Source organism: Amblyraja radiata, chromosome 14 (assembly GCF_010909765.2).
Source record: "Amblyraja radiata isolate CabotCenter1 chromosome 14, sAmbRad1.1.pri, whole genome shotgun sequence".
NCBI lineage: Eukaryota > Metazoa > Chordata > Chondrichthyes > Rajiformes > Rajidae > Amblyraja > Amblyraja radiata.
In genome coordinates this window covers 56,282,265-56,309,363 of record NC_045969.1, presented here as the reverse complement: position 1 = coordinate 56,309,363, position 27,099 = coordinate 56,282,265, and the positions used below count along the sequence as shown (strand labels likewise).

The 27,099-nt window shown below is 42.8% G+C and overlaps 1 protein-coding gene across 1 annotated transcript in view; it reads right to left on the bottom strand.

Annotated features, from left to right (window-relative positions):
* Nucleotides 1-27,099, bottom strand: part of gsk3b (glycogen synthase kinase 3 beta) — a 153,743-nt gene that overhangs the window by 40,820 nt on the left and 85,824 nt on the right. Inside the window, exon 4 of the mRNA XM_033033414.1 lies at nucleotides 11,245-11,355. Within this exon, the coding sequence (XP_032889305.1) occupies nucleotides 11,245-11,355 (111 nt within the window). The remainder of the gene's footprint in view (nucleotides 1-11,244; nucleotides 11,356-27,099) is intronic.

Sequence of the window (27,099 nt, the reverse complement as noted above, 5' to 3'; positions counted from 1 at the left end):
ATTGAAGGAGTAAATGTCCAACACTGATTGATGGCTCCAGTCCGGGCGTGAGAATAGAGACATTATCCCAATGTCACCTTCTCTCAGTTTCATTAAGCAGAAGTGATGAATTGGGATGTTAGCTCACATTTACTAAGACGTGACAAAGTGAAATGAGATAAGAATGTACAGGGGGCGCTGACCTGTGCGCGGCTGCCCAGCCAGCAGCTGTCTGTCTTTTCATCTTTTTTTAATTTTTAGCTAGTTAAAGTGTTTTTGTTTCTGGAGTTCTAGACTTTTTTGTGTGGGGGATGGGGGGGGGGGGGAAAGGGGGAAACTACCTTTCAGGGTCCCTACCTGGTCGGAGAGGCAGCTTTTCTCCGGGCTGCAGTTTCGACCCGTCCTCGCGGCCTACCAGCGGGCCTGGAGCGGCGTTTCCTGTCGCGGACCGCCAGAACCTCGGCTTCGGCAGCGGCACAGCGCTGGAGCGCTATCGTGGAGCGGGCGATGCCTTGCCTGGGTCGCCGCGCTGGAGCTCCGGTGAGCTGAGACCGCCGGGAACAACATCGCGGAGCTGCGAGTCTGAGGAGCGGCCAGCTGCGGGCGGCGGCGCCGAACTTTACACCGGGAGCCTGGGATCTCGCGACGAGATCGCCAGTAGTGGAGCTCCAACCGGCGCGGCCTTGTTGGCTTCGGAAGCCGCGGCCTCCAGTACGGAAGCGGCCGTTCCAGGTGTCCCAAGCCGCTGTGAGGATTCTCCCGACGCCGGAGCAACATCACCCGGCGAGAACGGCCAGGAACATCGGGCCTCCGTAGAGGCAACTGTGGAGGCCTCAATTGGCTCGACTATGGGTGAACTGGGGTTGGGGACTGGACTTTGGGCCTTCCCTCATGGTGGGAGCCATTGTGGGGGGATGTTCTTTATGTTTAAATCTCTTATTAATGTTATGTCTGTATTCTTTCTTTATGTGCTGCATTGGCAAGAAGCATTTCACTACACCTAGGTGTATGTGACCAATAAATAACCTTTGAACCTTTTAAGAAACAATGGATCCACACCCAGACATCAGGGTTTATGGGTTGACAAAAGTGCTGGAGAAACTCAGCGGGTGAGGCAGAATATGAGGTGCTGCTCCTCCAATTTCCGGTGGTACTCACTCTGGCCATGGAGGAGGCCCAGGACAGAGAGGTCGGATTCGGAAAGGGAGGGGGAGTTGAAGTGCTGAGCAACCGGGAGATCAGGTTGGTTAATGCGGACCGAGCGGAGGTGTTCGGCAAAACGATCGCCAAGCCTACGCTTGGTCACACCGATGTAGATCAGCTGACATCTAGAGCAGCGGATGCAATAGATGAGGTTGGAGGAGGTGCAGGTGAACCTCTGTCGCACCTGGAACGACTGCTTGGGACCTTGAATGGAGTCGAGGGGGGAGGTAAAGCGACAAGTGTAGTATCTCTTGCGGTTGCAAGGGAAAGTGGCCGGGGAGGGGGTGATGCGGGAGGGAAGGGAAGAATTGACCAGGGAGTTACGGAGGGAGCGGTCTTTGCGGAAAGCAGACGGGGGGGGGGGGGGACAGATGGGAAGATGTGGCGAGTGGTGGGGTCACATCGGAGGTGGCGAAACTGACGGAGGACTATTTGTTGTAAGTGACGGTTAGTGGGGTGAAAGGTGAAGACTAGGGGGACTCTGCCCTTGTTATGAGTGGGGGGGGGGGATGGGGAGAGAGAGCAGTGTTATGGGGTATTGAAGAGATCCTGGTGAGAGCCTCATCTATAGTAGGGGAGGGGAGCCCCCGTTCCCTGAAGAATGAGGACATTTTCGATGACCTGGTGTGGAACACTTCATCCTGGGAGCAGATGCAGCGTATACGGAGGAATTGGGAGTAGGGGATGGAGCCCTTACAGGAAGCAGGGTGGGAAGAAGAGTAGTCTAGATAGCCATGGAAGTCAGTGGGTTTATAGTGGTTTATGGGTTAATTGGCTTTTGTAAATTGCCCTAGTGTTTAGGGAGTGGTTGCGAGAGTGGGATAACAAAAAAACTAAGGTGAATGGGTGATCAATGGTCAGTGGGGACTCAGTGGGCCAAAGGGCTTGTTTCCATACTGTTTCTTTCAATTCAATCAATCCCCATGGCATCCAAGGTCTCAGCAGTGACAGAACAACTGGCCACTACAATGGTTAGAAGAGGTTTGCTTAAGACAATGAAACTCCCTCACTTGAGGCTTAATTTTGAGATCCAAGTGGGAGATCTTACTACAATTTGTCAGAAACGATAAATCCTCTGTTCATCTGTACCAAACTGGCTTGGTACAAATAATTAGGATGTTATACACGGGAAATGCAGAATGGAGATGGAACTGCAGCAACCAATACTTCAGCTGCATTGAGTCAAAGATTGGCAAAATGGGTCAGACCTGGAATGGACTTAGAATAAAGGGGAGGTCATTTCAGACTGAGGTGAGAGAAAACCTTTTCACCCAGAGAGTTGTGAATTTATGGAATTCCTTGCCACAGAGGGCAGTGGAGGCCAAGTCACTGGATGGATTTAAGAGTTAGATAGAGCTCTAGGGGTTAGTGGAGTCAAGGGATATGGGGAGAAGGCAGGCACGGGTTATTGATTGGGGACGATCAGCCATGATCACAATGAATGGCGGTGCTGGCTCGTAAGGCCGAATGGCCTGCTCCTACACCTATTTTCTATGTTTCTAAGACTCTATGTGGTATTGACTTTAGAAGAGAATGAAAGGAATAGAGGGAGATGGGTCTTTGAAATAGGATTTAACACTTTACAGAACCACGGAACAGCACAAAAACATGACATACAGCCAACACTTGTAAGGAGGGACAATGGGTCTGCAACTCAAGAAAAGAGGGAAGCCACAGGTTTGACTGACGTTAATCACACCATATCTTGCCAGGTAGTGCACTGTGCAATGAGTAAGTGCTTCCATATTGTTTTTGTGAAGCTAAGTATATACAGTGCCTCCCATAATGTTTGCGACAAAGACCCATCATTTATTTATTTGCCTCTGTACTCCACAATTTGAGATTTGTAATAGAATGAAATCACAAGCGGTTTAAGTGCACATTGTCAAATTTTAATAAAGGCCATTTTTATAGATTTTGGTTTTACCATGTAGAAATTACAGCAGCGTTTATACATAGTCCCCCCATTTCAGGGCACCATAATGTTTGGGACACAGCAATGTCATGCAAATGAAAGTAGTCATGTTTAGTATTTTGTTGCATATCCTTTGCATGCAATGACTGCTTGAAGTCTGTGATTCATGGACATCACCAGTTGCTGGGGGTCTTCTCTGGTGATGCTCTGCCAGGCCTGTATTGCAGCCATCTTTAGCTTATGCTTGTTTTGGGGGCTAATCCCCTTCAGTTTTCTCTTCAGCATATAAAAGGCATGCTCAATTGGGTTCAGATCGGGTGATTGACTTGGCCACTCAAGAATTTATAATTTTTTAGCTTTGAAAAACTCCTTTGTTGCTTTAGCAGTATGTTTGGGGTCATTGTCTTGCTGTAGAATGAACCGCCGGCCAATGAGTTTTGAGGCATTTGTTTGAACTTGAGCAGGTAGGATGTGTCTATACACTTCAGAATTCATGCTAGTACCATCAGCAGTTGTATCATCAATGAAGATAAGTGAGCCAGTACCTTCAACAGCCATACATGCCCAGGTGATAACACCCCCACCACCGTGTTTCACAGATGAGGTGGTATGCTTTGGATCTTGGGCAGTTCCTTCTCTCCTCTATACTTTGCTCTTACCATCACTCTGACATAAGTTAATCTTTGTCTCATCTGTCCGCAAGAACTTTATTCCAGGACTGTGGTTGCTCTTTTAATTACTTCTTCGCAAGCTGTAACCCGACCATCCTATTTTTGTGGCTAACCAGTGGTTTGCATCTTGCAGTGTAGCCTCTGTATTTCTGTTCATGAAGTCTTCTGCGGACAGTGGTCACTGACAAATCCACACATGGTTCCTGAAGAGTGTTTCTGATCTGTCGGACAGGTGTTTGGGGATTTTTCTTTATTATAGAGAATTCTTCTGTCATCAGCCTGCCAGTCCCTTTGCGATTAGTAAGCTCACCAGTGCTCTCTTTCTTCTTAATGATGTTCCAAACAGTTGATTTTGGTAACGTAAGGTTTGGCTGATGTCTCCAACAGTTTTATTCTCATTTCTCACTCATAATGGCTTCTTTGACTTTCATTGGCACAACTTTAGTCCTCATGTTGATAAACAGCAATAAAAGTTTCCAACGGTGATGGAAAGACTGGAGGATAGACCTGGTGCTGAGGGCTTTCTTATACCTGTATTAAGGAGCAGGGCCCTCACTTAGCCGGGCAACCTAGGCAGCTTTTTCGGTTGCCAAATGACAGTTTAGGTGGTCATTTTAAGGGCCTGTCCCACTTTAACGACCTAATTCGCGACCTCTGCCGAGTTTGCCCTTGACTCATACTCGCAGCATGGTCGTCACGAGGTCGTAGCAGGTCATGACGCTAGTCGTAGGTACTCGTGGCATCAAGTAGGTCGCGGCGTTTTTTCTAGCCTGATGAAAAATGTCCACGAGTTTAAAAAAAAGGTCAGCATGTAAAAAATCGATACTTTTTACTCGTAGGTAGGTCGTAGGTAGGTTGTAGGTAGGTCGTGATGCTAGTCGTAGGTGGTCAGAAATATTCGAAGGTAATAGCTCCGGGGTGAAAAAAAGGTCAGTAGAAAAAAAAGGTTATTTAAACAGCAGAACGTCACCTCTGTCACCCCAAGACATGTTCATTCATAGCTGGAATGTTTTTTGGAGAGGAGACTTGCGTTTTAGAGATGGCACCAAAAATGCAGCAGCGCAGGGGGAGGGCACAACCCTAAAAAAAAAACACAGCCATGCAGGTGTTGCCCACCCAGGAGGAGGAGTGGCAGGAGTAAAGTATCCTTTATTGTCATTCAGACTTTACAGTCTGAATAAAATGTCGTGCCTTGCAGTCATAACATAGAATAAAATAACAAAACACACAATAAACACAGATTTAACATCCACCACAGTGAGTCTACCAGGCACCTCCTCACTGTGATGGAAGGCAAAAGTCTTAAAGTCCTTGTCTCTTCCCTCCTTGTTCTCCCTCTGCGTTGAGGTGATCCAGGCTTCCGATGCGGTGACCCCGCCGGGTGATGGTAAGTAAGTCCCGCGGCCAAATCCGAGCTCCGCGAACGTGCCGGTTCAAACTCCGCGGCCCGGGGCGGTTGAAACCACCCTCCAGTACAGCGGACGAAGCTGTTGTTGCGGGAGCTCCGGAGAACCCGTCACCAACCTGGGACCTGCGAGCTCCCGACACTGTCGTCCACTGGGCCCGTGGCCGAGCCTCCGATGTCAGGTCGCCACCGCCACAACAGACCCGAAGTCGGCCAGCTCGTGTTGGTAAGTCCTGGCTCTGCCTCCGGAGCCTCGAGGTCGGTCCCAGTTGGAGGCCGCCAGCTCCGCCATTAGGCCTCAGCACAGACGGAGACGAGGGATACAAGAAAAGGTCGCATCCCCCCCGAAGGAAGAGACTAAAAACAAGTTGCTCCCCCCCCCCCCCCCCCCCCCCCCCCCATACATACACAACTAAAATAAACTGAAATAAACTAAAACAACAGGGCAAAGAAAACAAAAAAAAGAAAAGACAAACGGACTGCAGGCGAGCCGCAGCTGCAGGGCAGCGCCGCCACGTCCGGAGGTGATAGTGCAGGAGGAGGTAGCCCTGCATGAGAGACCCCTGGAGGAGGAGACCAGGGTGGGAGTATATGTCCCCACCACCACCCCATCCTTCACTGCCTCATTTGAAGGCAGCAAAGCAGCCCTTTCTCCTGTGTCTGACACAGCATCAGAGGCAGATGCCCCATTGGTGGTGGTGAGGGCTGGGGGAACGTTATGCCCTATACCTTCATCAGGCAGCAGGAGGGGGACCTTGAGGAATGGTTCCAGCAGAATGCCATCCTGTACGATAAGAAAAATGAGGGGTACAGGGACAGGGACAAGAATGGCATACTTGCCATCCACTGCCCCACATGTGTGCTTAATGTTCCATCTTTTGTCAAAGCCCAGCTCCACTCTCTTCCAGTCATCTGGTGTACTGGGACAGTCCATCACATCATTTCCATTCACCCATTGAGACCTCTTCTTGTTCTTCCCCTTGTGCCTTTCTTAATAGGCTGCTGAAGCAAAAGGGCTACTGCAAACAGCAGTAAAACGTACATGGTCGAAGGAGGTCTTCTTCATAGTCGTGGGAGGTCTTCAACATAGTCGTGGGAGGTCTTCAACATAGTCGTAGGAGGTCTTCAACATAGTCGTAGGAGGTCGTAGACATAGTCGTGGAAGGTCGTACACATAGTCGTATAAGGTCGTAGGCTACTGCGCCCTTGATTTTTTTATGTCGTTTAAGGTCGTGAATTAAGTCGTGAAAGTGGGACAGGCCCTTAAGACGGTTTGCATGACGCGTGCGATAATGTGCTCGGTATTTACCAGTCGGAATTATGCTCAATGAAGCATTCACAAATTATTTCTGCTTCAAATAAAGTCACAAACTAAACATATTCACCAATCAAAACATGATATATACCACAATGACATGCAGCAAAATTATAATACAGTATCTCAACTCTTTTTACATGTTGCGATTAATGCAGTTTCTATTATTTCTTTCCACTTCCAAACAAAAATGTGGTTGGATTATTCAGCGTATCATCAACCTCGGTGAGACCAAGAGCAGGCTTGGCGATCGCTTCGCCCAACACCTCCTCTCAGTTCGCAATAACCAACCCGATATCCTGGTGGCCAGCACTTCAACTCCCCCTCCCATTCCGAATCCGACCTTTCAGTCCTGGGCCTACTCCATGGCCAGAGTGAGGCCCACCGCAAATTGGAGGAACAGCACCTCATATTTCGCTTGGGTAGTTTACACCCCAGCGGTATGAACATTGGCTTCTCCAATTTCAGGTACTCCTTGCTTTCTCCCTCCTTCCCCTCCCCATTCCCAGCATATACAGCATATACACATACCCTCCCCATTCCTCCCCATATACACATACATATATACATATACACATACGTACGCACGCACTTACGTACGCACGCACGTACCTACCTACCCACGTACCTACCTACCCACCCACCTACGTACGTACGTACCTACGTACATACCTACCTACGTACGTACCTACCTACCTACCTACGTACCTACCTACCTACGTACGTACCTACCTACCTACCTACCTACGTACGTACCTACGTACGTACCTACGTACGTACATATACATATATATACACATACATATACACATACATACACATATATATACACATATACATATATATACACATATACATATATATACACATATACATATATATACACATATACATATATATACACATATACATATATATATACACATATACACACATATACATATATATATACACATATACATATATATACACACACATATATACACACATATACACATATATATATATATAATGTTTACATATTGTGTTGTGCTGCTGCAAGTAAGGATTTCATTGTTCTAACTGGGACGTGAGAGAATAAAACACTCTTGACTTACGTCGCTAATGTGTGGGATAGAACTAGTATACGGGTGATCAGCTGGTCAGCGTGGACTCGGTGGGCCGAAGGGCCTGTTTCCGCGCTGTATCTTAAAATTAATCTAAAAACACTAAAGCCAGAGGTAGTCTAAAGAAAGGTCTCTACCTGAAACATCACCCAACTTCTTCTATCCAGAGATGCTGGCTGCTCCATGGAGATCCCCCCCACAATTAAAGCATGGAATAGTCTTCTCACTACCATAGTTACCCAACCAGACGCTACTATATTTAATGTAACTCTTTTTTCCCCAAGAGCCCTTTTTTTGCTTAAGTCCACCCTCCACCACCTCCAGTTTAAATTCCATTTGGAATATTTTTGAAGGACCAGGAAACCAGGAAGCAAGAACACCAGGGAGTTACTCCAGCTCCAGGGAGTGATTCTGCGTTGGGTTTCAGTGGCCGCGGCTAGGCGGCGACCAGACAGCAATGGCTGCCAAACCGCCAACAATGCAAAGGGAGGGAGAAAGTGCCCGGCGCCGACCACTGGCCGTGGCAGTGCGCATTGGCAGGGCGGCCGATGATGTGATGGCCATGGCAGTGCGCATGTGCAAGGCAGCCGGCCGTGGCAGCAGATGAGGAGCGGCCAGAGAGCGGAGACTCGGCGGCCTGGACACGGATGGCGGGTGGAGACGGAGAGTGACAGAGAGATAGGGAAGGGGGCCAAGCCGGGCAAAATGACATAGCTTTTAGGTTGCCTGGCGGGACTTTAGGTGGCCATTGGCAACCGGCAACCGTTAATTTCGAACCCTGAGGCAATTAAACACACCTGAGCAATTACAAACACATGTGAAGCCATCTGTCCCAAACATTATGGTGCCCTGAAATGGGGGGACTATGTATAAACACAGCTGTAATTTCTACATGGTGAAACCAAAATGTATAAAAATGTGCACTTTAACCACATATGATTTTTTTGTATTACAAATCTCAAATTGTGGAGTACAGAGGCAAATAAATAAATGATGGGTCTTTGTCCCAAACATTACGGAGGGCACTGTATATCACCAGTTGTTAGTTCTGTGACTAATACAAGTATGAATTTGGCACACCGCTTCCAGGCCATCATTATTAGCTTTAGATCTTATAACATTGTCTGCTCTTGAAATAAGCGTGAACAAGCATCTTAAGGAACTAAAAGTTAATCCATATTTTGTTTTGTAAAGGATTTAATTTGAAGACTTATAGTTCAGAGAGTTCCGGGGACAATTATATGTTTTTGCAGATTAAGACAAATTCCTAAGGCAATTTAACACCAACAGTTTACAGCAAAGCAGCACCAAATCCCTTACATAGAAACATAGAAAATAGGTGCAGGAGTAGGCCATTCGGCCCTTCGAGCCTGCACCGCCATTCTATATGATCATGGCTGATCATCCAACTCAGTATCCTGTACCTGCCTTCTCTCCATACCCCCTGGTCCCTTTAGCCACAAGGGCCACATCTAACTCCCTCTTAAATATAGCCAATGAACTGGCCTCAACTACCTTCTGTGGCAGAGAGTTCCAGAGATTTACCACTCTCTGTGTGAAAAATGTTTTTCTCATCTCGGTCCTAAAGGATTTCCCCCTTATCCCCTTAAAATAATATGACAATAATAACTATCTAAACTGTGTATAAATCAAATTCTGAATTGAAACTAGTTAGAATTTGACCAAGTAAAAATAATAACCAGAAAAATATGATTTAAATATAACTGAAGTAAACTTGTGGAGAAACTTTCAGCCATTGAGTTTGCAGCCTAATCAGACAAATTACAAGGAGCACGGCATTTTGGAATGCTTTTTGATTCACCATGTGCAGCAAAATGAACAAGGCCAAACTCATGACTTGTCACAGAGGTTAACCACATTCCCCAACAACTCTTCTTAAAAAAACTAGCCGGGCAAGAAGTCATCTTTTTTTATTATTGAACTTGAGAGCATTCACAGATTACAAATGGCTTCAGGGTTCTTTTTATATCTTTCCGTGCCAGGAAAAGTAGTTAATTACTCAATAAAATGCACAGTCCCAAACACACTGTATGCACGGAGTACTTTGATATTATTTTTGCACTGGATTTTCCAGGTTGCTTAATCAGATCCCAGAATAGAAATACTGAAAATAGCAGCCACTTTTAAATTGATATTTCTTACTTAAAATGCTAGGTGAAAGCCAACTCAGTGATGCGTCAATACTTAGAACTTGTTGGCTAAAATATTCACTCCCTGGAAAGAGCTGTTGTTGACTGCTCTGGCCACATTTACAATAACCAATATTCGCAATTCATTATAAAGATGAATGACCACTGACCAACCCTTAGACACCGACTGCTGCTCACAAAGGATAGTATAGAGAGGGATAAATAGGACTGAGAATCCCAGAAATTAAACAGAAATCTTATTTCCTGCAAATTTAGTAATCTATTATGGGCTATTCATTTATTGAATTTTAGTTTATTATCTATTATTTTTGTGTACTGCCTGTGTTTATAGGCCTGTTATGCTGCTGTAAGTAAGAATTTAATTGTTGTTTTGTTGGTACATATGACAATTAAACACTCTCGACTCTTATGCAATGGTTTTCCAATGTACGATGAGGATATTAAGTATGCAAGTGACCTTCTGCGATTATTGCCATGGTCAAAAAGGTATGCTGAAATATTCACTGAGTGTTTAAAAACAAGCAAGGTCATAAGTGATAGGAGCAGCATTAGGCCATTCGGTGCATCAAGTCTACTCCGCCATTCAATCATGGCTCATCTATCTCTCCCTCACAGCCCTATTCTCCTGCCTTCTCCCCATAACCCTTGACATCCGTACTAAGCAAGAATCGATCTATCTTGGTCTTAAAATAACCATTGAATTGGCCTCCACAGCCTTCTGTGGCAAAGTAACAAGTTTAACAAAAAACATTAAAAGTGTAAGAACTGCAACTACTGGCAAAAGTTAAAAAAGTATAATTTATCATTAATATAAGCAATAAAATAATCATTCTCAACCTTCAGAAGTCTCCATTCTAGCTTAGGTCGACAATAACATTTGTATTCTTTGAAAGAGACTTTGGTTCCTCGTGGACCGTCAGACATATAGAGTCATAGAGCGTGGAAACTGGCCCTTCGGCCCAACTTGCCCACACCGCCCAACATGTCTCAGCTACACTAGTCCCACCTGTCTACATTTGGTCCATATCCATCCAAACCTGTCCTATCCATACACCTGTCTAACAGTTTCTTAAATGTTGGCTTGTTCCATACATCCACCACGCTTTGCGTGATAAAGTTACCCCTCAGATTCCTATTAAACCTTTTCTCCTTCACCTTAAACCTATGGTTCTCGATAGACCTACTCTGGGCAAGAGACTCTGTGCATCTACCCGATCTATTCCTCTCATGATCTTATACACCTCTATAAGATCACCCCTTATCTTCCTGCACTCCAAGGAATAGAGACCCAGCCTACTCAACCGGTCCCTATAGCTCAGAACCTCTAGTCCTGACAGCATCCTCGTAAATCTTCTCTGCACACTTTCCAGTTAGTGAATGTGTAAATGAACCCCTCATTATCTTGCAAGGAGAATTGACTGAGTTATTCACCCCTACAAAAAGCAATTTGACACAAATGAAAAACTTTAAATTTCTTACTTTTACATAAATCATCGGGAGTGTCTGCTTGGCTCGGCTGTAATGTCTGGCAACTCTGTACACAGTTTCCGGAACATAGTCTAGCACCAAGTTGAGGTACACTTCATCTTTCTGGAAAGGGAGATAAAAGAGTTGCAATTATCATCTGTAAATAACACGTCTAAGATTGCCTCAATCTGTGTTTGTACCCATTTCACTGCATCAATTATCCAGTGTTGAATATAGGTGATTACATATTCTAAGCGATTACAGTAGCTGTTTGATCATCTCCAATGGCTGATTTTAACATCTTGCGTTTATTTTTTAGAAATAGTCACGATCATAAAATGTTATTAAAAATATAGCTCAGGAAAAATGGCAACAACTAATCATTAGTCAAAAAACATGTCAATGCCTGCACATCAATTTAAAGTCTTAAGGGCCTGTCCCACTTTCACAGGTTATTCACGAATTCTCCCCAGTTTTCCCCTTGATTCAAACTCGCAGAATGTTCGATACGAGGCTGTAGGAGTTCGTAGATATATCGTAGCGGCTCGTTATGCTAGCTGTAGGTACTCGTGGCATCAGGTAAGTCGGGACGTTTTTTCCAGCCCGATAAAAAAATGTCCACTAGTAAAAATATTTCGGGATGAAAGAAATTGCAACTTTTTACTCGTAAGGATGTCATCGAAATAGTCGTGGGAATTCGTAGACATACTCGTAGGAGTTCGTGAACATAGTCGTGGAAGGTGTATGGAGTTCGTAGATTATCACGATCTTGATTTTTTTTTTTGGTCCTTTAAACTCGGCAGAGGTTTTGAATTAAGTCGTGAAAGTGGGACAGGCCCTTTAGAGAGCCACACATTCAAAAGAAAATTACTGCAACAAAATTATTTTTTGGATGGAGTCTCATTTTTGAAGATCCAATCCTAATTTCCTTTAAGAACATTATTCAAGTAAAACAGGACCATTATTATAGAAAATGTGCTGTGTACCATAACACAAATGTCCAATAAGTTGGAAATCTAATAAAGTTGGGATAAGGTCAGTTTGAAAATGTAGGCAGTAGGTTAACTTGCTCACAACCATATTCTTAAAAATTAAAGCATCTTGGAATAATAGCATGATCGAGCAGAGAAATTTAGAACTATCTCAAACTACATAATACTAGAAACTATTAAATTAACAGATTAAAATAATTCAAAACTGATCAATTAAAATAGCCCCCATAAAGGTTAACTGTGTAATGGTCAGCAGTAGTTCTGGACATAGTTACACTCTAGCCACAGAGAGATGAAGAAATCACAGGACTCCCATTGTTGCAAACTGAATGGCTTTCACCTCATCAAAAAAAAATCCAGCAAATAGTTGAAATATGCATCTGATGTGTTCTTGCTCTTACCCCTAAACAAATAATACTGTATTGTACAAAATGGCCCATGGACTCATCTAATCCTCATAGCCAAAAAGAATCAGCAATTTGCCAATAAGGCAATGGCCAAATTCTCACTTAGAGAATTTGTTGGTGGGTGTGGGCAAGTTGGGCCGAAGAGCTTGTTTCCACAATGTACGACTCTAGAGCAGGGGTGGGGAACCTGCGGCCTTTTAGGCCATTAAGTGTGACCTTGTGAATGAATCCAAATTTTGTAGAACAAATACTAGGTATGTTGCAAAGCCTACCTGAAGCGTCGCTGAAAATCTGTCGCTGCGGGTGTGCGCGATTTTGGCGCCGTTTAGAGGGGGCGGGTTTAAAACGCGATTTTCTCTAAGCTGTTCCAATCGAAAATGTTCAGCCTAGTTAATTATTAACGAAAAATCGCTGAAAGACCCCGTCGCAAAAGCTATTATTAGGTTTAAAGGCCTTGAATAATAGTTATAGTAGTTTAAAAATCAATCTCTAAACCCGCGACCGCCAGCAACCGCAGGGTCTCATTCAACAAACCACAGAAGGTAGGCTGTATATTTTTACATTAAAAAGGGCTTCTAAAGATCCCTTTATACAAAGTTTAATATTGCGAGTAGCTCATTTTGGGCCCATTATATCCCGCAGTATTTTTCTCGGCATTTGGGGCACAAATCTACCGCAATGTGAACGTTCTAAACCAGCGCGTTCCACGGGGACCCACTGGAAAGCTGATTTAAATGGACATTTATTTACAGCAATTAAACACTAAATTCCTTCCATTTGGCCTATAAATTAATGTAAATGAGATTTAAAAATCATGTTTTATTGTGAATTATTTGTGAATATTATTTGGACATTTAGGCTATTTAAAAATGTTAATCATTTATTAAGAAATGGATAGATGTTTAGATCTAGTAATTGAAGTCTGAAATTAGCTACAATTAGGTAACTAACTAATTATATGCTTTAATTTCAGGTCATCCAAGTAAGATTATTTTATATTTGTTTCAGAATGCTTCAATCTATGATAACTGAAAATTTCATTCAGTTCTCTTAATTTTTAAGAAAGTTATGGGCTTTTGACTGTTCACGATCACAGCTTTTTTGTTATGTCCATAGAAAATCAATAGGGAACAAGATGCTCATTTCCCAGTATGAAAATGGCCATAACATTTTAAATACTTGAGATATGAAAGTGAATTAGGTGTCAAATTAAACTTATTTTTATGCTGTATCTGATGGGATAAATTGCAGACTTGATTTTTAAAATCTCAAAATTTTGTAACATTGCTACAAATACTTTTATTTTTATTAATATGTTTTTGTTCGTCTTTTATTATTTTAATTTTAATCTTAAAATGAAACTGTAAAATACAAAAGAGTAAAAGAAGATTCAACAAAATAATCCTCCCGGACTGACGGCCACAATTAAAACACAAGAAAGTTATGAGGGCTATTTTAACAAAATAATGTACATTTTGAAGTATATGTAATTGAAGTTTCTTGGATGCGGCCTTATTAGATTACAGCTAACGTAATGCGGCATTCCAACATGAAAAGGTTCCCCACCCCTGCTCTAGAGTATTTCCAACTCCTCGCACCTTACCTCACCACACACTGGCATTAAGCCCCAGAAGCAACTTTAAGATGGAACATACGGGCCTGAATCTTTCCTGCATTTGGCATTTTATTGGTCAAGTGTGGCACCAGCATGCCACAATTGAATGAGAAATAACATGACAAAATCCAACCACCAAAGTGAACCACGTAAACCCACAAAACTGAGCACCTGTTGGTGGGTGCTTCTAACTTTGCTAGCTGTCAAAGCTATCAACCTTTTAGAATGCTTCTGTCCCCAATAACAAGAACAAAATACTGAAAGCAAAATAATTTGCAAAATGTAACTTGCATTTCATCCTGACAGGCAAGTTACATAATGTAACTAATGTAACTTGCCTTTCATAAAATCTCCAAGATGGGTGGATCTAAAGATTCTGCATCAGAATTTGGATAGGAAAAGCTTAGAGGGGTAGGGGCCAAACACAGGCAGGTGGGACTAACATAGAAGGGGCATCTTGGTCTGCATGGGCAAATTGGGCAGAAGGGACGTTTCCATACTATACAACTCATAAGCAAGTTGGGCAGAAGGGCCTGTTTCCATGCTGATTGATTAACTCAGAATACAACCCATAGGCAGATTTCTTACAATATATGATGGGATCTACCAGTGAGTCTGTGCTCTACGGTGGCAATTGGTGGTGGACTATATAGACAGATTTGCCAGTAAGTTTGGATGAGTTTGGATTCCCACATCAAAACCCAGCAAGTAAATGACAACAATTTGGTGCAGAACTGTGAAGCATCTTTGGCAGAATACAATCCAATAAATAAATCCAGAAAGTCAATTTGGAATAAATTGATGCAAAAGGAATTTTGGTCACATTTATATCTACAGCACCAATTCGTATTAAAAAAACAAGTATAATAGTATTAACCAAATGACAAAGGAAGGTCTGATTAACAATCTCTCTCTTCTTTAAACAAGGAGGACAGGAGCCAGCTTAGATAATTATTAAATCAGGTAGAGTTTGCTAAAGGCTTATTTAAAAATGTCATCAAATGACTAATAAAGCCAAAAGATGGGTCCAATTAATAAATTGTATTTCCACGGTTTGTCATATTGGCTCATACAATCTGCAATTTATAGAGTATTAAAAATCGATCATGGAAAAATGTCATATTTCTGCATTTCTTTAACTTGATCATTTGCTAATCTAGGTCAGCAAATTCTTGGATGATTAGAGAATTGAACTAGTTGAGATATAGGCAAACATTTGATAATTGCTAGTTGAGATATAGGCAAACATTTCGGATGCTTAGGTTTATATCGAGTGGAAGATTTTGAGACCAGGAATGCAAGGAGAAAGTGAAGAAGGTTTCAGTAGGAGATGAGCACTGGCTGCGACAAAAATGGGAATTAGCAGTCTTTGTGAAAATGAGGTAAGGAGGGATGTGGTTAGAAGCTTAATTCAATATCAATGGGCTGGATTGTCTATGAATAGCCTGACTCAGACTGGGAAATAAATCAAATTTGATGAATACCTGGATGATTCATATCCTGCCAAGTACCAATGCAAAATAAAGTCAAGTTACTGTTGGTGGTACACTCGAGAACAACATTGTGTCCAAACCTAACTGAAAGAAATCTAGGTTCCAGCTGGAATATTAATTTTAGGGTGATGTACAAGACAGAGTGCAATTGTATAACCTGAGAATATGAGGAAAAAAAAGAAATTAAGTAGCTTGAACTGGAACCTTTTCATAGCTTCATAAGTTTTGTATGTTATAGGAGCAGAATTAAGCCATTCGGCCCATCAAGTCTACTCCACCACGCAATCACGGCTGATCTATCTTTCTCTCTCAACCCCTTTCTTCTGGCTTCTCCCCATAACCCCCGACACCTTTACTAATCAAAGGTATTTTGGGTATTAAGTTTATGCTAGATTTTGGAATAGTCCAAAACAATGTGAAAATGTTGACGATATACATCCTTTTTCGTTTCATGTATTAGGTTTGATAGTATTTTTATTGTTGCATATTTATCTTATTATAAATTGAAATTATCTGAAATATGCAAGGAAAAGTTTGGTTCTGAAAATAGAATGCGTATCTCCAATTAACGAGATGTGTTGGTCTCAACTTTCCCATGGCCTGTCACAGGGCGTTATGCTTGGCACAGACTTTATGGGCCAAAGGGCCTGTTCTTGGCTCTTCTATGTTCTATATCTTCAATGTTAACCACCTGATGTCCTTTGCCAACATTGTTAAGCTTGTGGATGGCTGGGGCAATTAGGCAGTTTTAGATGATAAAGAAAGCAGAATGTCTTTTAATGCGAGGGCCAGTATGAGTTTGAGCAGAAGAGTAACAATGCTCCTTTACAAAAACAACGAGATGCCTCACAGGCTGCACCAATGATACTCTGGCTCTTCCAAAGATGGACTGTAACCAGAGCTTAAGGCAAGGTTTTGTTTTTGAATGGTGTAGGCGATTGTAGATTAGATATGTCTAAGGGAGTCACTCGTCTGATGATACCTACATGACTCCCAATGGGCTATTTTTAAACTAAGATAAAGGTGTTATATAATCCAATTTCCTGTTTAAGCCAAGTCAGAAATTCTTAAATAGAATTCTGAAAATGTGAAGCTTTACAACATAATAACAGTATTTTGCTGGGAAAAATCTGGGCCTCTCAGAAGGCAACAAGGAATTTGCACCTGAACTTCCTTCCAGCCTACAATCAGAGGCCTCAAAATTATCTTCCCAGATGAAGCAGTAATATATTGCCTTTCCTTTGATTGACAACCCTACACCCAATGCTCACGATATAGTCTGTACCACACCACAGATACAAAATACAGAGGCTGACTGCTTCATCAAATTAATCTGCTTATCTAAATTTCATCAGATCCATTGGCCACAGGTTTCCCATGGCCTGTCACTTGAAATCTCCATCTCACTCCCATGCCGATTTCTCCCCCTCTTTCTTCCAAAAGACAGTTCCAAAAAGAATTAATACAAGCTCAATGATCTACTGACGAGGCAGTTTAATTACTTTCTGGACTCAACATTGAATTCAACTCTTACAGATAATCCGCCATTCCAGTATCACAGCAAATTTTGTTTAACCATTCTTTGGCAATTTCCAAATTCATTCATGTCTTGACCATATTCATACATCTATTTTACCATTCACTCTCCCACCCTTCGGCTTGTTATGGTCATTCTCTTTTCTTCTCTCTGACCATGCAACCGGTCTATACAACTTTAATTATCCTCAACTTCTCCCAGTCTGATATAAGATCATCAATGAAATATTAACTCCGATTCTCTCTATGTAGATAGATAGATACTGACTAGCGGAGTACTGCCAGTTTCTTGTTTTTATCTCTGGGTCACTGAATCCTTCGCCAGAATCATTCTGTTATTGCTTGAGATCACTGTGACATTGTCCTTAAACTGTACAAAATGTTACCAAAATTATTCAATGCAAGTACATATCTGTTTTGATTGAATTTTTAAAAAAGTTTATTCATTTTAACCAGGCTTGAAGGACTGGGTGATCCACAGCTTCTCCCAACTTGTATGTTTTTATGTACCAACTTGTTCTTAAAGGTGACATGTTTCAGTTTGGGAGATGCCCTCAGCAATGGAAGGAATATTTAGTGCGGAGGGGCCTGATCAAGTTCCTCATAAGGAACTGCAGGTTTATCAAAAAAGACACAAAGTGCTGGTTTAACTCAGTGGGCTGGGCAGCATCTCTGCAGAACATGGAAAAGTGGCATCTTAGGTTTTGGGTCAGGACCCTTCTTTAGGCTGATTGTAGTGAGAGGGGTAAAAAGCTGGAGGAGAGACAGGAGTGGGACAGAACATGGCAGATGCGTGGACACAGACCAGAGATAAGACAAAAAGTGTGAGATAAAGAACAAGGATCGACGAGGTGTGAAATGTGATGCTAAAGGAAGGAATATAAGTGGAAGGGGAAGGAGGGAAGGGGAAAGGGAGAAATGGATTTGCCTCCAGGTGGGGCACAGGGAAGGGAGTGGGAATAAAAAGAGAGGGGGGGAGTTTACCTAAAATTAGAGAATTTATTGTCCATCGATGCTGCTGGAGCTGCATTCTACTGGTTAAACAGAGAGTGCCTCATCACACTCCTGAGGTGTCAGAAGGCAACGCACACACAGTACGATAAGATTGATCTGAAGAAGGGTTCTGACCCATAACGTCACCTATCCAGGGCTGCTGCCTGATCTGCTGAGTTACTCCAGCATTTTGTGTCTACCTTTGGTGTAAACCATCATTTGCAGTTCATTGTTATCGCATTTTACAGCCCCTCAGTCTCCTCTACCCACAATAATCCAGTTAAGTTTCTGGTTAATGGAGATTCCCTCCGGATTATTTGAGAGCTACTGAATGAAATAATTAGATTGTGTCTTGTTGGTAATATTACGATCTGCCACTTATCAGCTGATGCCTGAACATTGTCTGGGACTTGCTGTATGCAGACAGGAGAGTTTGATTCATTTTCCGAGATTTCTAATTTAACATTGTGTATTCACCAGCAAACATCCCAACTTAGCTATGATAGACAGAAGGTCAGTGATAAAGCAAATGCAGATAGATAAAGCTGAGTTAAATGCCTAATAAATTCCTTCAGCGATGTCGGCACTAAGATGATTGAACACATATAAAACAAACATAATTTCCTGCAAGTCATTCCTCCCTGCTGCAAACTGACCTTTGTTTTACAGAAGGTAGACAAAAAAAAATGCTGGAGAAACTTAGCTGGTGAGGCAGCGTCTATGGAGAGAAAGAATAGACGATGTTTCGGGTCGAGAACCTTCTTCAGACTGAAGCTGTTTTACTGAAGCCTTTTGATGCCACATTGAATCAAATGCTACCTTCACTACCTTACTTGTCTGTTTGGACCAAGGCAGTGGTAAAATCTGCAGCAGAGTGGCCCTACTGGTACCCAAACTAGGCACTAGTGAGCAGGTGATTAGTAAGTAAGTGCTGCCTGATAGCGCTGTAAACACTTACTTCACTTTGCTGATGATTGCGAACACACTGATTGGGCACTAATTAGCAGATTGAATTGTCCTGAATAAAACACAGCTGGGCCGTTTTCAACGTGAAAAATCCAATTTCCTCTGGAATGCAGTTCTTTGGCCCACGTCTGCACTACTACTGCTGTGAACCCTGGAAACGAGTTGCCCTGGTGGAACACTAATTGGACATCAGTGCATAGGCATGTAATTAGCTTGATTGCATTTTTCCTTTTTGTGAACAATCTTACACCTTACTGCAAAGATGCCAATGCAGTAACTGTCCTGGAAAAGTCTGTAGAAGGGTTCCCGCCCAAAACGTCACCTATTCCTTTTCTCCAGAGATGCTGCCTTCCCTGCTGAGTTACTCCAGCTTTTTATGTCTATCTACTGCACTGGAACAACTTAGCTGGAGGCACAGTTCGCACTGGAGCACAATTTTACAGTAAAATGTTGTCTGAGCCCACAACAATTGCTGTGACTTGAAACATCGTCTGGCCATTCCCTCTACAGATGCTGCCCGGCCCACTGAATTTCTCCAGCACTTAGTATCCAGTTCTGAATCTATTTTATGATATTCTAAAATGAATTGAATTGGCTTCTGTGCTGGTGGGCATCCTGCCATCACTGAGGAGTATGATCTTGGAGCCAGTCCTCGTGAGCTGATCAGTTGGCCACCACCACAGTTCATGATTATATGTGGCTGGAGGACTGCAGAGCTTTGCTCTAATCCTTCAGCCACGGAAACATTTAGCTTCATTACATGCTATTTTACATAACATTTGCTCATCCTTTCTCAGAATTGCAAATCTACACCATTTTTTCATTAATGCTATATAAAGTGCATGGAGCATATAAAATAACCCAGTTCAAATTATGGTATAAATCCTTAGTTTACACATGCAGAGGACTTAACATGGCCTTTAACAATAAAAATGGTGGTAATATATTTGCAAATCTAGATTAGGCAATTGTTTAAGGAAATCAAGTGTTGTGGAGGGATACGGGACTTCTCAGCCTAACACACCCTATCATTTTTTTCCAATAGTGTCTTTTGCTTTCCCTGCACTGTGACCCCCAAATTACAGTAAGGTTAGTCATTGCGATTTTCCACATCGCAAAGCCATATGATTCGCACGTGCATCAAGAAACAAAAGGAGTAAAACAAAAATAGTTATTTACTTTTTCTCCTTCCACATAAATTTAATAAGAATTAATTTTATTCCATATATCAAATCTTTAGGTTATTTGTGAATCCTGTAAGGCAAAAAGTAGGGGCACTTGTATGGTGTAATAAGAATCTTCCATCAAGGGTGAACAAAGGGTGAAGAATTATTTTTAATCATATTGTAATAACTGGTACTGGAAAGTTGTCCTGGTTAGCGATGTGACACTTGCATCTGGACTTTGCAATCAACGAAGAAGACTCTTGTTACAAAACTTAAAGAAAGCTGTCCTCAAAAGTTGAGTGACCTCCATGGTATGACTTTGCTTTCTAAGCACAAAGGAATCCTTTGCATCCAATCACTTTGGTGTCTTTAACACAACTAGGCCAACAATTCTCAGAACATAGTAGGCACAGGAACTCAGCGAGTGCAGCAGCATCTATGTAGCGAAGGAAATAGGCAACGTTTCGGGCTCGAAACGTTGCCCATTTCCTTCGCTCCATAGATGCTGCTGCACCCACTGAGTTTCTCCAGCACTTTTGTCTACCTTCGATTTTCCAGCATCTGCAGTTCCTTCTTGAACATAGTAGGCACAGGAACAGACCCTTCAGCCCACAATATCGTGCCAAATTAAATTAATCCCCTCTGCCTGCATGTGATCCATATTCATGTGCTTATCTAAAAACCTCCTGAACGCAGCTATCGTATCTGCTTCCACTTCATCCAGGAACCCGTCTCTTTGTGTAAAAACTTGTTACTATACTGTGTTTTACTGTCCTTTACACATTCCCCCTCTGACCTCAAAGCTATGCCGTCTGGTCTTTCACATTTCCAGCATGGGGAAACAAAGGTTCTGACTGTCAATCCTATGTTTAAGAAAGAACTGCAGATGCTGGAAAAATCAAAGGTAGACAAAAATGCTGTAGAAACTCAGCATGAGTCTGAAGAAGGGTCTCGGCCCAAAACGTCACCTATTCCTTCGCTCCATGGATGCTGCCTCACCCACTGAGTTTATCCATCATTTTTGTCAATCCTATCTATGTCTCTTGTAATTTTATAAACTTCTAGCAGGTCTCCCCTCAGTCTCCACACTCCAGAGAAAATAATCCAAGTTTGCTCAATCTCTCTTTACAGGTCATGTGTTCTAATTCAGGCAGCATTCTGGTAAACAACTTCTGCACCCACAATTAGAAAACATGTCCATGGCAGTGCAAGGGCTGGTCCTAGCATCCATTGCTAAGGTAGGATTAAAATGGTTCAAGAAGCTGATGTACAGCTGTTCCTGGCGGTGTGGGACTTCAGGCTTCTGTATCTCTGCCCGCTGGTAGCAGTGAGAAGGTGGTCTGGTCTGGTTGAAAGATGCCACCTTCTTGAGGAAACGCCTCAGGTAGATGCTTTCAACGGTGGAGAGGGCAGTGCCCATGACGGACTGGGCTGATTCCACCACTCTCCTGCATTCCTTGTGCATTGGCCTTGCTGTGCTAAGCCATGAGGCGCTAGTCAAAGGCTTAATAGAATGGTCTACAAAGAACTTAAGTGGAGAAAAGCGCAATGTGGAAAATTAGAACGGAACAATTGGGTAGGGAGAACTGGTGAAGATTCTATACTTCCCTGCTGGAAAATGTATCCAATTGTTTCCCCATATCCAACAAGAGTTCTATATCTTTGTTTAGTTCAGTAAATAAACCTGGAAAAAGTTCAATCTACTTTTAAAAGTAAATCTGATCTGGGCACAAATGTTTGAGCAAACAAATGCCAGGGGCGCTCATCAAGAATGGGACCCAACAGCACCATCCAGAACACAAGCACTAAGCATGAAGGGAAGTGTGTTGGGCGATGGGTGTACTGGATATTGCCAGTTCACAGATGCCTGATCTAGGTACATACGAACCAGCATTTGTGACTTCGGGACTATGGACTTTGCACATGTTGCAGGTGAGTGTTCTTGACACTAGCTGGAATTTTGCCAATTCAAACTGGCGTAAGCGGCACAGAGCCACAGCGGTAGAGCTGCTGTCTCACGGGGTCAGAGGCCTGATCCTGACCTCGGGTGCTGTCTGTTCGGAGTTTGCACGTTCTCCCTGCGACCGTGTGGGTTTTCGGGTGCTACAATTTCCTCCCACATTCCAAAGACTCAGGTTTTTAGGTTAATTGGCTTCTGTAAATTGTCATAGTCGAATTAGTGCACGGGTGATGACTGGTCAGCGGGGACTCCGTGGGCTGAAGGGCCTGTTTTCATGCTGTCTCTCTGAACTACACTCAAGAGCACATTCCAGTTAACATATTGATGTCCATTTATCGAATCCCATCTAGCAGTCGAGGTCAGAGTGTCTTTTATAAAACCTTCAATAGCATTTAATACCTCATCTACAGTAAAATATCTCAAAAGAAAGATTTGCCCAAGCCAAGCTTGAACTAAAGGTGTTAATATCAACAAAGGCATAAGGAGATTTAAAATGTTCCACAGACTATCTGCTCCTATGGGACTATCCACCTCTGCTGGCATCTTATGCTGTGCAGGAACTTGGATCGTGCCTGCATTTCTGACGTGCAGCTGTTCCATAACCCAAGGAGGACCTGCAGCAACGGCTGCGAAATATAGGGGACTTGTTTTGTGAAAGAACGGTGAAGAAGTAAAAACAAATGGATCAAGGGGAGTTTTCAATTGACTTGGCATCCAGGGCCTCATTGGAAGAGTGCATGTGAAACTACATCTTCAAAATTTAGGAAGAATGGCCTAGGTCTAACTTTGAGATCATCTTTCCTTGCTTCGAATTGCTCTACCAGAAGAATTACTACTCTTTCCTGTATCAACCAGGATTATATCATTATACATACACGTCGCAGCGGCCTCTGCAGTCTGTCTGTCTGTCTTTTTTTTGTCCCGTTGAGGGTATAGTTTGTAGTGGGCTTTTAAATGTGTATGTGTGGGGGGCAGGGGGTGGGTGGGGGAAACGTTTAAATCTCTTCCCTGTCGGGTCTCCGTTGTCGTTGGGGCCTAGCACCGTGGAGCGGCCTCCAGCCGGAACGACCTGGGGGCTCAAGTCACGGAGCCTGCGGAGCTGCGGACCTACAATCATGGAGCTGGCCGGCTTCGGAGTGTGGAGAGCTGCGGTGGCGCACGGCTGCGACCAGACTCCAGTGGATGGTGACACCGGGAGCTCGCGCGTCCCCAGTGGGAGACTGCTTCACGGAGCACCAGCAACTTCTCCCGCCCGAATTGCGGGGTTGAAAGTGACCTGGAACGGGGCCTTACATCGCCCGGCGTGGCTTTAAATGGCCACGGACTTGCTAGCGCCCGCCGGGGGCTTTGACTTTGGGAGAGGAATGGAGAGCAGGGGAGAGTCAAGACTTTGCCTTCCATCACAGTGAGGAGGAGATTCACTGTGGTGGATGTTTGTGTAAATTGTGTTGGTGTGTGTCTTGGTTCTTTTCTTGTATGACTGCAGAAACCAAATTTCGTTTGAACCTCATGTGATGTCAAATGACAAATAAATGGTATTGTATTGTATTACTTTAGCACTCTGATTAATTATACGTTAGTAATGAATGAAATTCATCCTAAATTTGTACAGTGCCCTCCATAATATTTGGGACAAAGACCCATCATTTATTTATTTGCCTCTGTACTCCACAATTTGAGATTTGTAATAGAAAAAAAAAAAAATCACATGTGGTTAAAGTGCACATTGTCAGATTTTATTAAAGGCCATTGTTATACATTTTGGTTTCACCATGTAGAAATTACAACACTGTTTATACATAGTCCCCCCATTTCAGGGCACCATAATGTTTGGGACACGTGTTTGTAATTGCTCAGGTGTGTTTAAATTCCTCCTTAATGCAGGTATAGGAGAGCTCTCAGCACCTAGTATTTTATCCAGTCTTTCCATCATCTTTGGACATTTTTATTGCTGTTTATCAACATGAGGACCAAAGTTGTGCCAATGAAAGTCAAAGAAGTCAATATGAGACTGAGAAACAAGAATAAAACTGTTGGAGACATCAGCCAAACCTTAGGCTTACCAAAATCAACTGTTTGGAACATCATTAAGAAGAAAGAGAGCACTGGTGAGCTTACTAATCGCAAAGGGACTGGCAGGCCAAGGAAGACCTCCACAGCTGATGACAGAAGAATTCTCTCTATAATAAAGAAAAATCCCCAAACACCTGTCCGACAGATCAGAAACATTCAGGAGTCAGGTGTGGATTTGTCAGTGACCACTGTCCGCAGAAGACTTCTTGAACAGAAATACAAGAGGCTACACTGCAAGATGCAAACCACTGGTTAGCCACAAAAATTGGATGGCCAGGTTACAGTTTGCCAAGAAGTACTTAAAAGCGCAACCACAGTTCTGGAAAAAGGTCTTGTGGACAGATGAGACGAAGATTAACTTATATCAGAGTGAAGGCAAGAGCAAAGTATGGAGGAGAGAAGGAACTGCTCAAGATCCAAAGCATACCACCTCATCTGTGAAACACGGTGGTGGGGGTGTTATTGGCATGTATGGCTGCTGAAGGAACTGGCTCACTTATCTTTATTGATGATACAACTGCTGATGGTAGTAGCATAATGAATTCTGAAGTGTATAGACACATCCTATCTGCTCAAGTTCAAAAAATGCCTCAAAATTCATTGACCGGTGGTTCATTCTACAGCAAGACAATGATCCCAAACATACTGCTAAAGCAACAAAGGAGTTTTTCAAAGCTAAGAAATGGTTAATTCTTGAGTGGCCAAGTCAATCACCCGATCTGAACTCAATTGAGCATGCCTTTTATATGCTGAAGCGAAAACTGAAGGGGACTAGCACCCAAAACAAGCATAAGCTAAAGATGGCTGCAATACAGGCCTGGCAGAGCATCACCAGAGAAGACACCCAGCAACTGGTGATGTCCATGAATCGCAGACTTCAAGCAGTCATTGCATGCAAAGGATATGCAACAAAATACTAAACATGACTACTTTCATTTACATGACATTGCTGTGTCCACATTATGGTGCCCTGAAATGGGGGGGGGGGGGACTATGTATATTTCACTGCTGTAATTTCTACATGGTGAAACCAAAATGGATAAAAATGACCTTTAATAAAATCTGACAATGTGCACTTTAACCACATGTGATTTTTTTCTATTACAAATCTCAAATTGTGGAGTACAGAGGCAAATAAATAAATGATGGGTCTTTGTCCCACATTATGGAGGGCACTGTACGTTTTCTCTTAATTTAACCCATGAGGTCTAGCTATTATTTATTTAGTAATCTGTTTTAGTGATGTTGATTATCTAATCATTATTACACAGCCGTTTGCTGGATTATGCCATGCATTTCCTACAACTCAAAAACTCCTTCATATTCAGTAAAATTACTTGGATTACCCTGGATGGCATGTGAGAGCATTATAAAATCGTAAGCATGTACTTAAATGTAAAGTAAAATACATGTGCAGTCTTTCTAGCTGTACTGTGGCTGAGAGGAGGGCGTTGCAGGGAATTATAAAAACTGCGCAGAACATTACAAACGCCCAACTGCCCTCCTTGGATGACATATATAGGGCCCGATGCTTGCGCCGGGCCACAAATATCAAGCAGGACACATCCCACCCTGCCAACCACCTTTTTACTCTGCTACCCTCTGGGAGGCGATTCAGGACTCTGAAGCTCGCACCCGTAGACAAAATAGTTTCTACCCATGTGCGATAAAAGAGCTAAATTCCAACAGAGAATGCTGGGGAAGCAAAATGTAATTCCAAGAAATGCCGCCAAATTCTTTTAAATTCTTTTAAAATACCTATTTATTTTTTACTAATAAGTGTACATATGTGTTAATGGTTGTCGTGTTTGTATTTTTTTAACCTGAGGAGATGTAATGGAATTTCGTTGCACAGTATTGTGCAATGACAATAAACGTATTCATTCATATTCATTCATTTCTATTGCCCAAATAAAGATTAACTGAATGTTAGTCTTTTTGAGTCACCTTAAAGGTTGTGCGTTCTTTACCTGCAATTATGAGATTGCCACCCAGTTCTGAGTCATGGTAAAGGACGTGTGTCGATGACTCGTCTGCACATGTAGAGCACTTATTCGTTTCAGCTGCTTATTACATAACTGCCTACCTCCATCCTCATAATGGCATCATTCAATGGATCAGAGAAGAGCGCATGTAGAGATATGACCAAAACGGAGTAGGCTAATTTAACCCCTTGAACTCATTTCACCATCCAAGAATATTATGATCAATTTAACTGCAATCTCAGCTTCACTTTTTCATCTACCTTCTGCAACCTTTCACCTTTCAAAAATTTATTATATCTGCCGTAAAATTATTCAAAGATTCTGCATCCAGTACACCCTTCGAGGAAGAGAGTTATAAAGACTAGGACTGGAAAAATATATTATAAAGCGATCTCATCATGTTGCACCTCAATAAAACTTTGGTTATATTTGGAGTATTGTGTGCAGTGGGGCAACCAGAAGAGCTCCGACCGCCAGCCTGTGACCTATAACATCCTGAAGCCGCGGTCTCTGGTAGGAAAGTGCCGGTTTGGGAACTCCAAGTTTGTTCGACCGTCCCTACGTCGGAGTTTCGATCATCCCGACAAGAGGGCCTGTACATCGGGCCTTCCATTGCAGCGACTACGGAGGCTTTATGGCCCCGACCACAGATGAACAAAGGAGGAAATTGACTGAACGTTA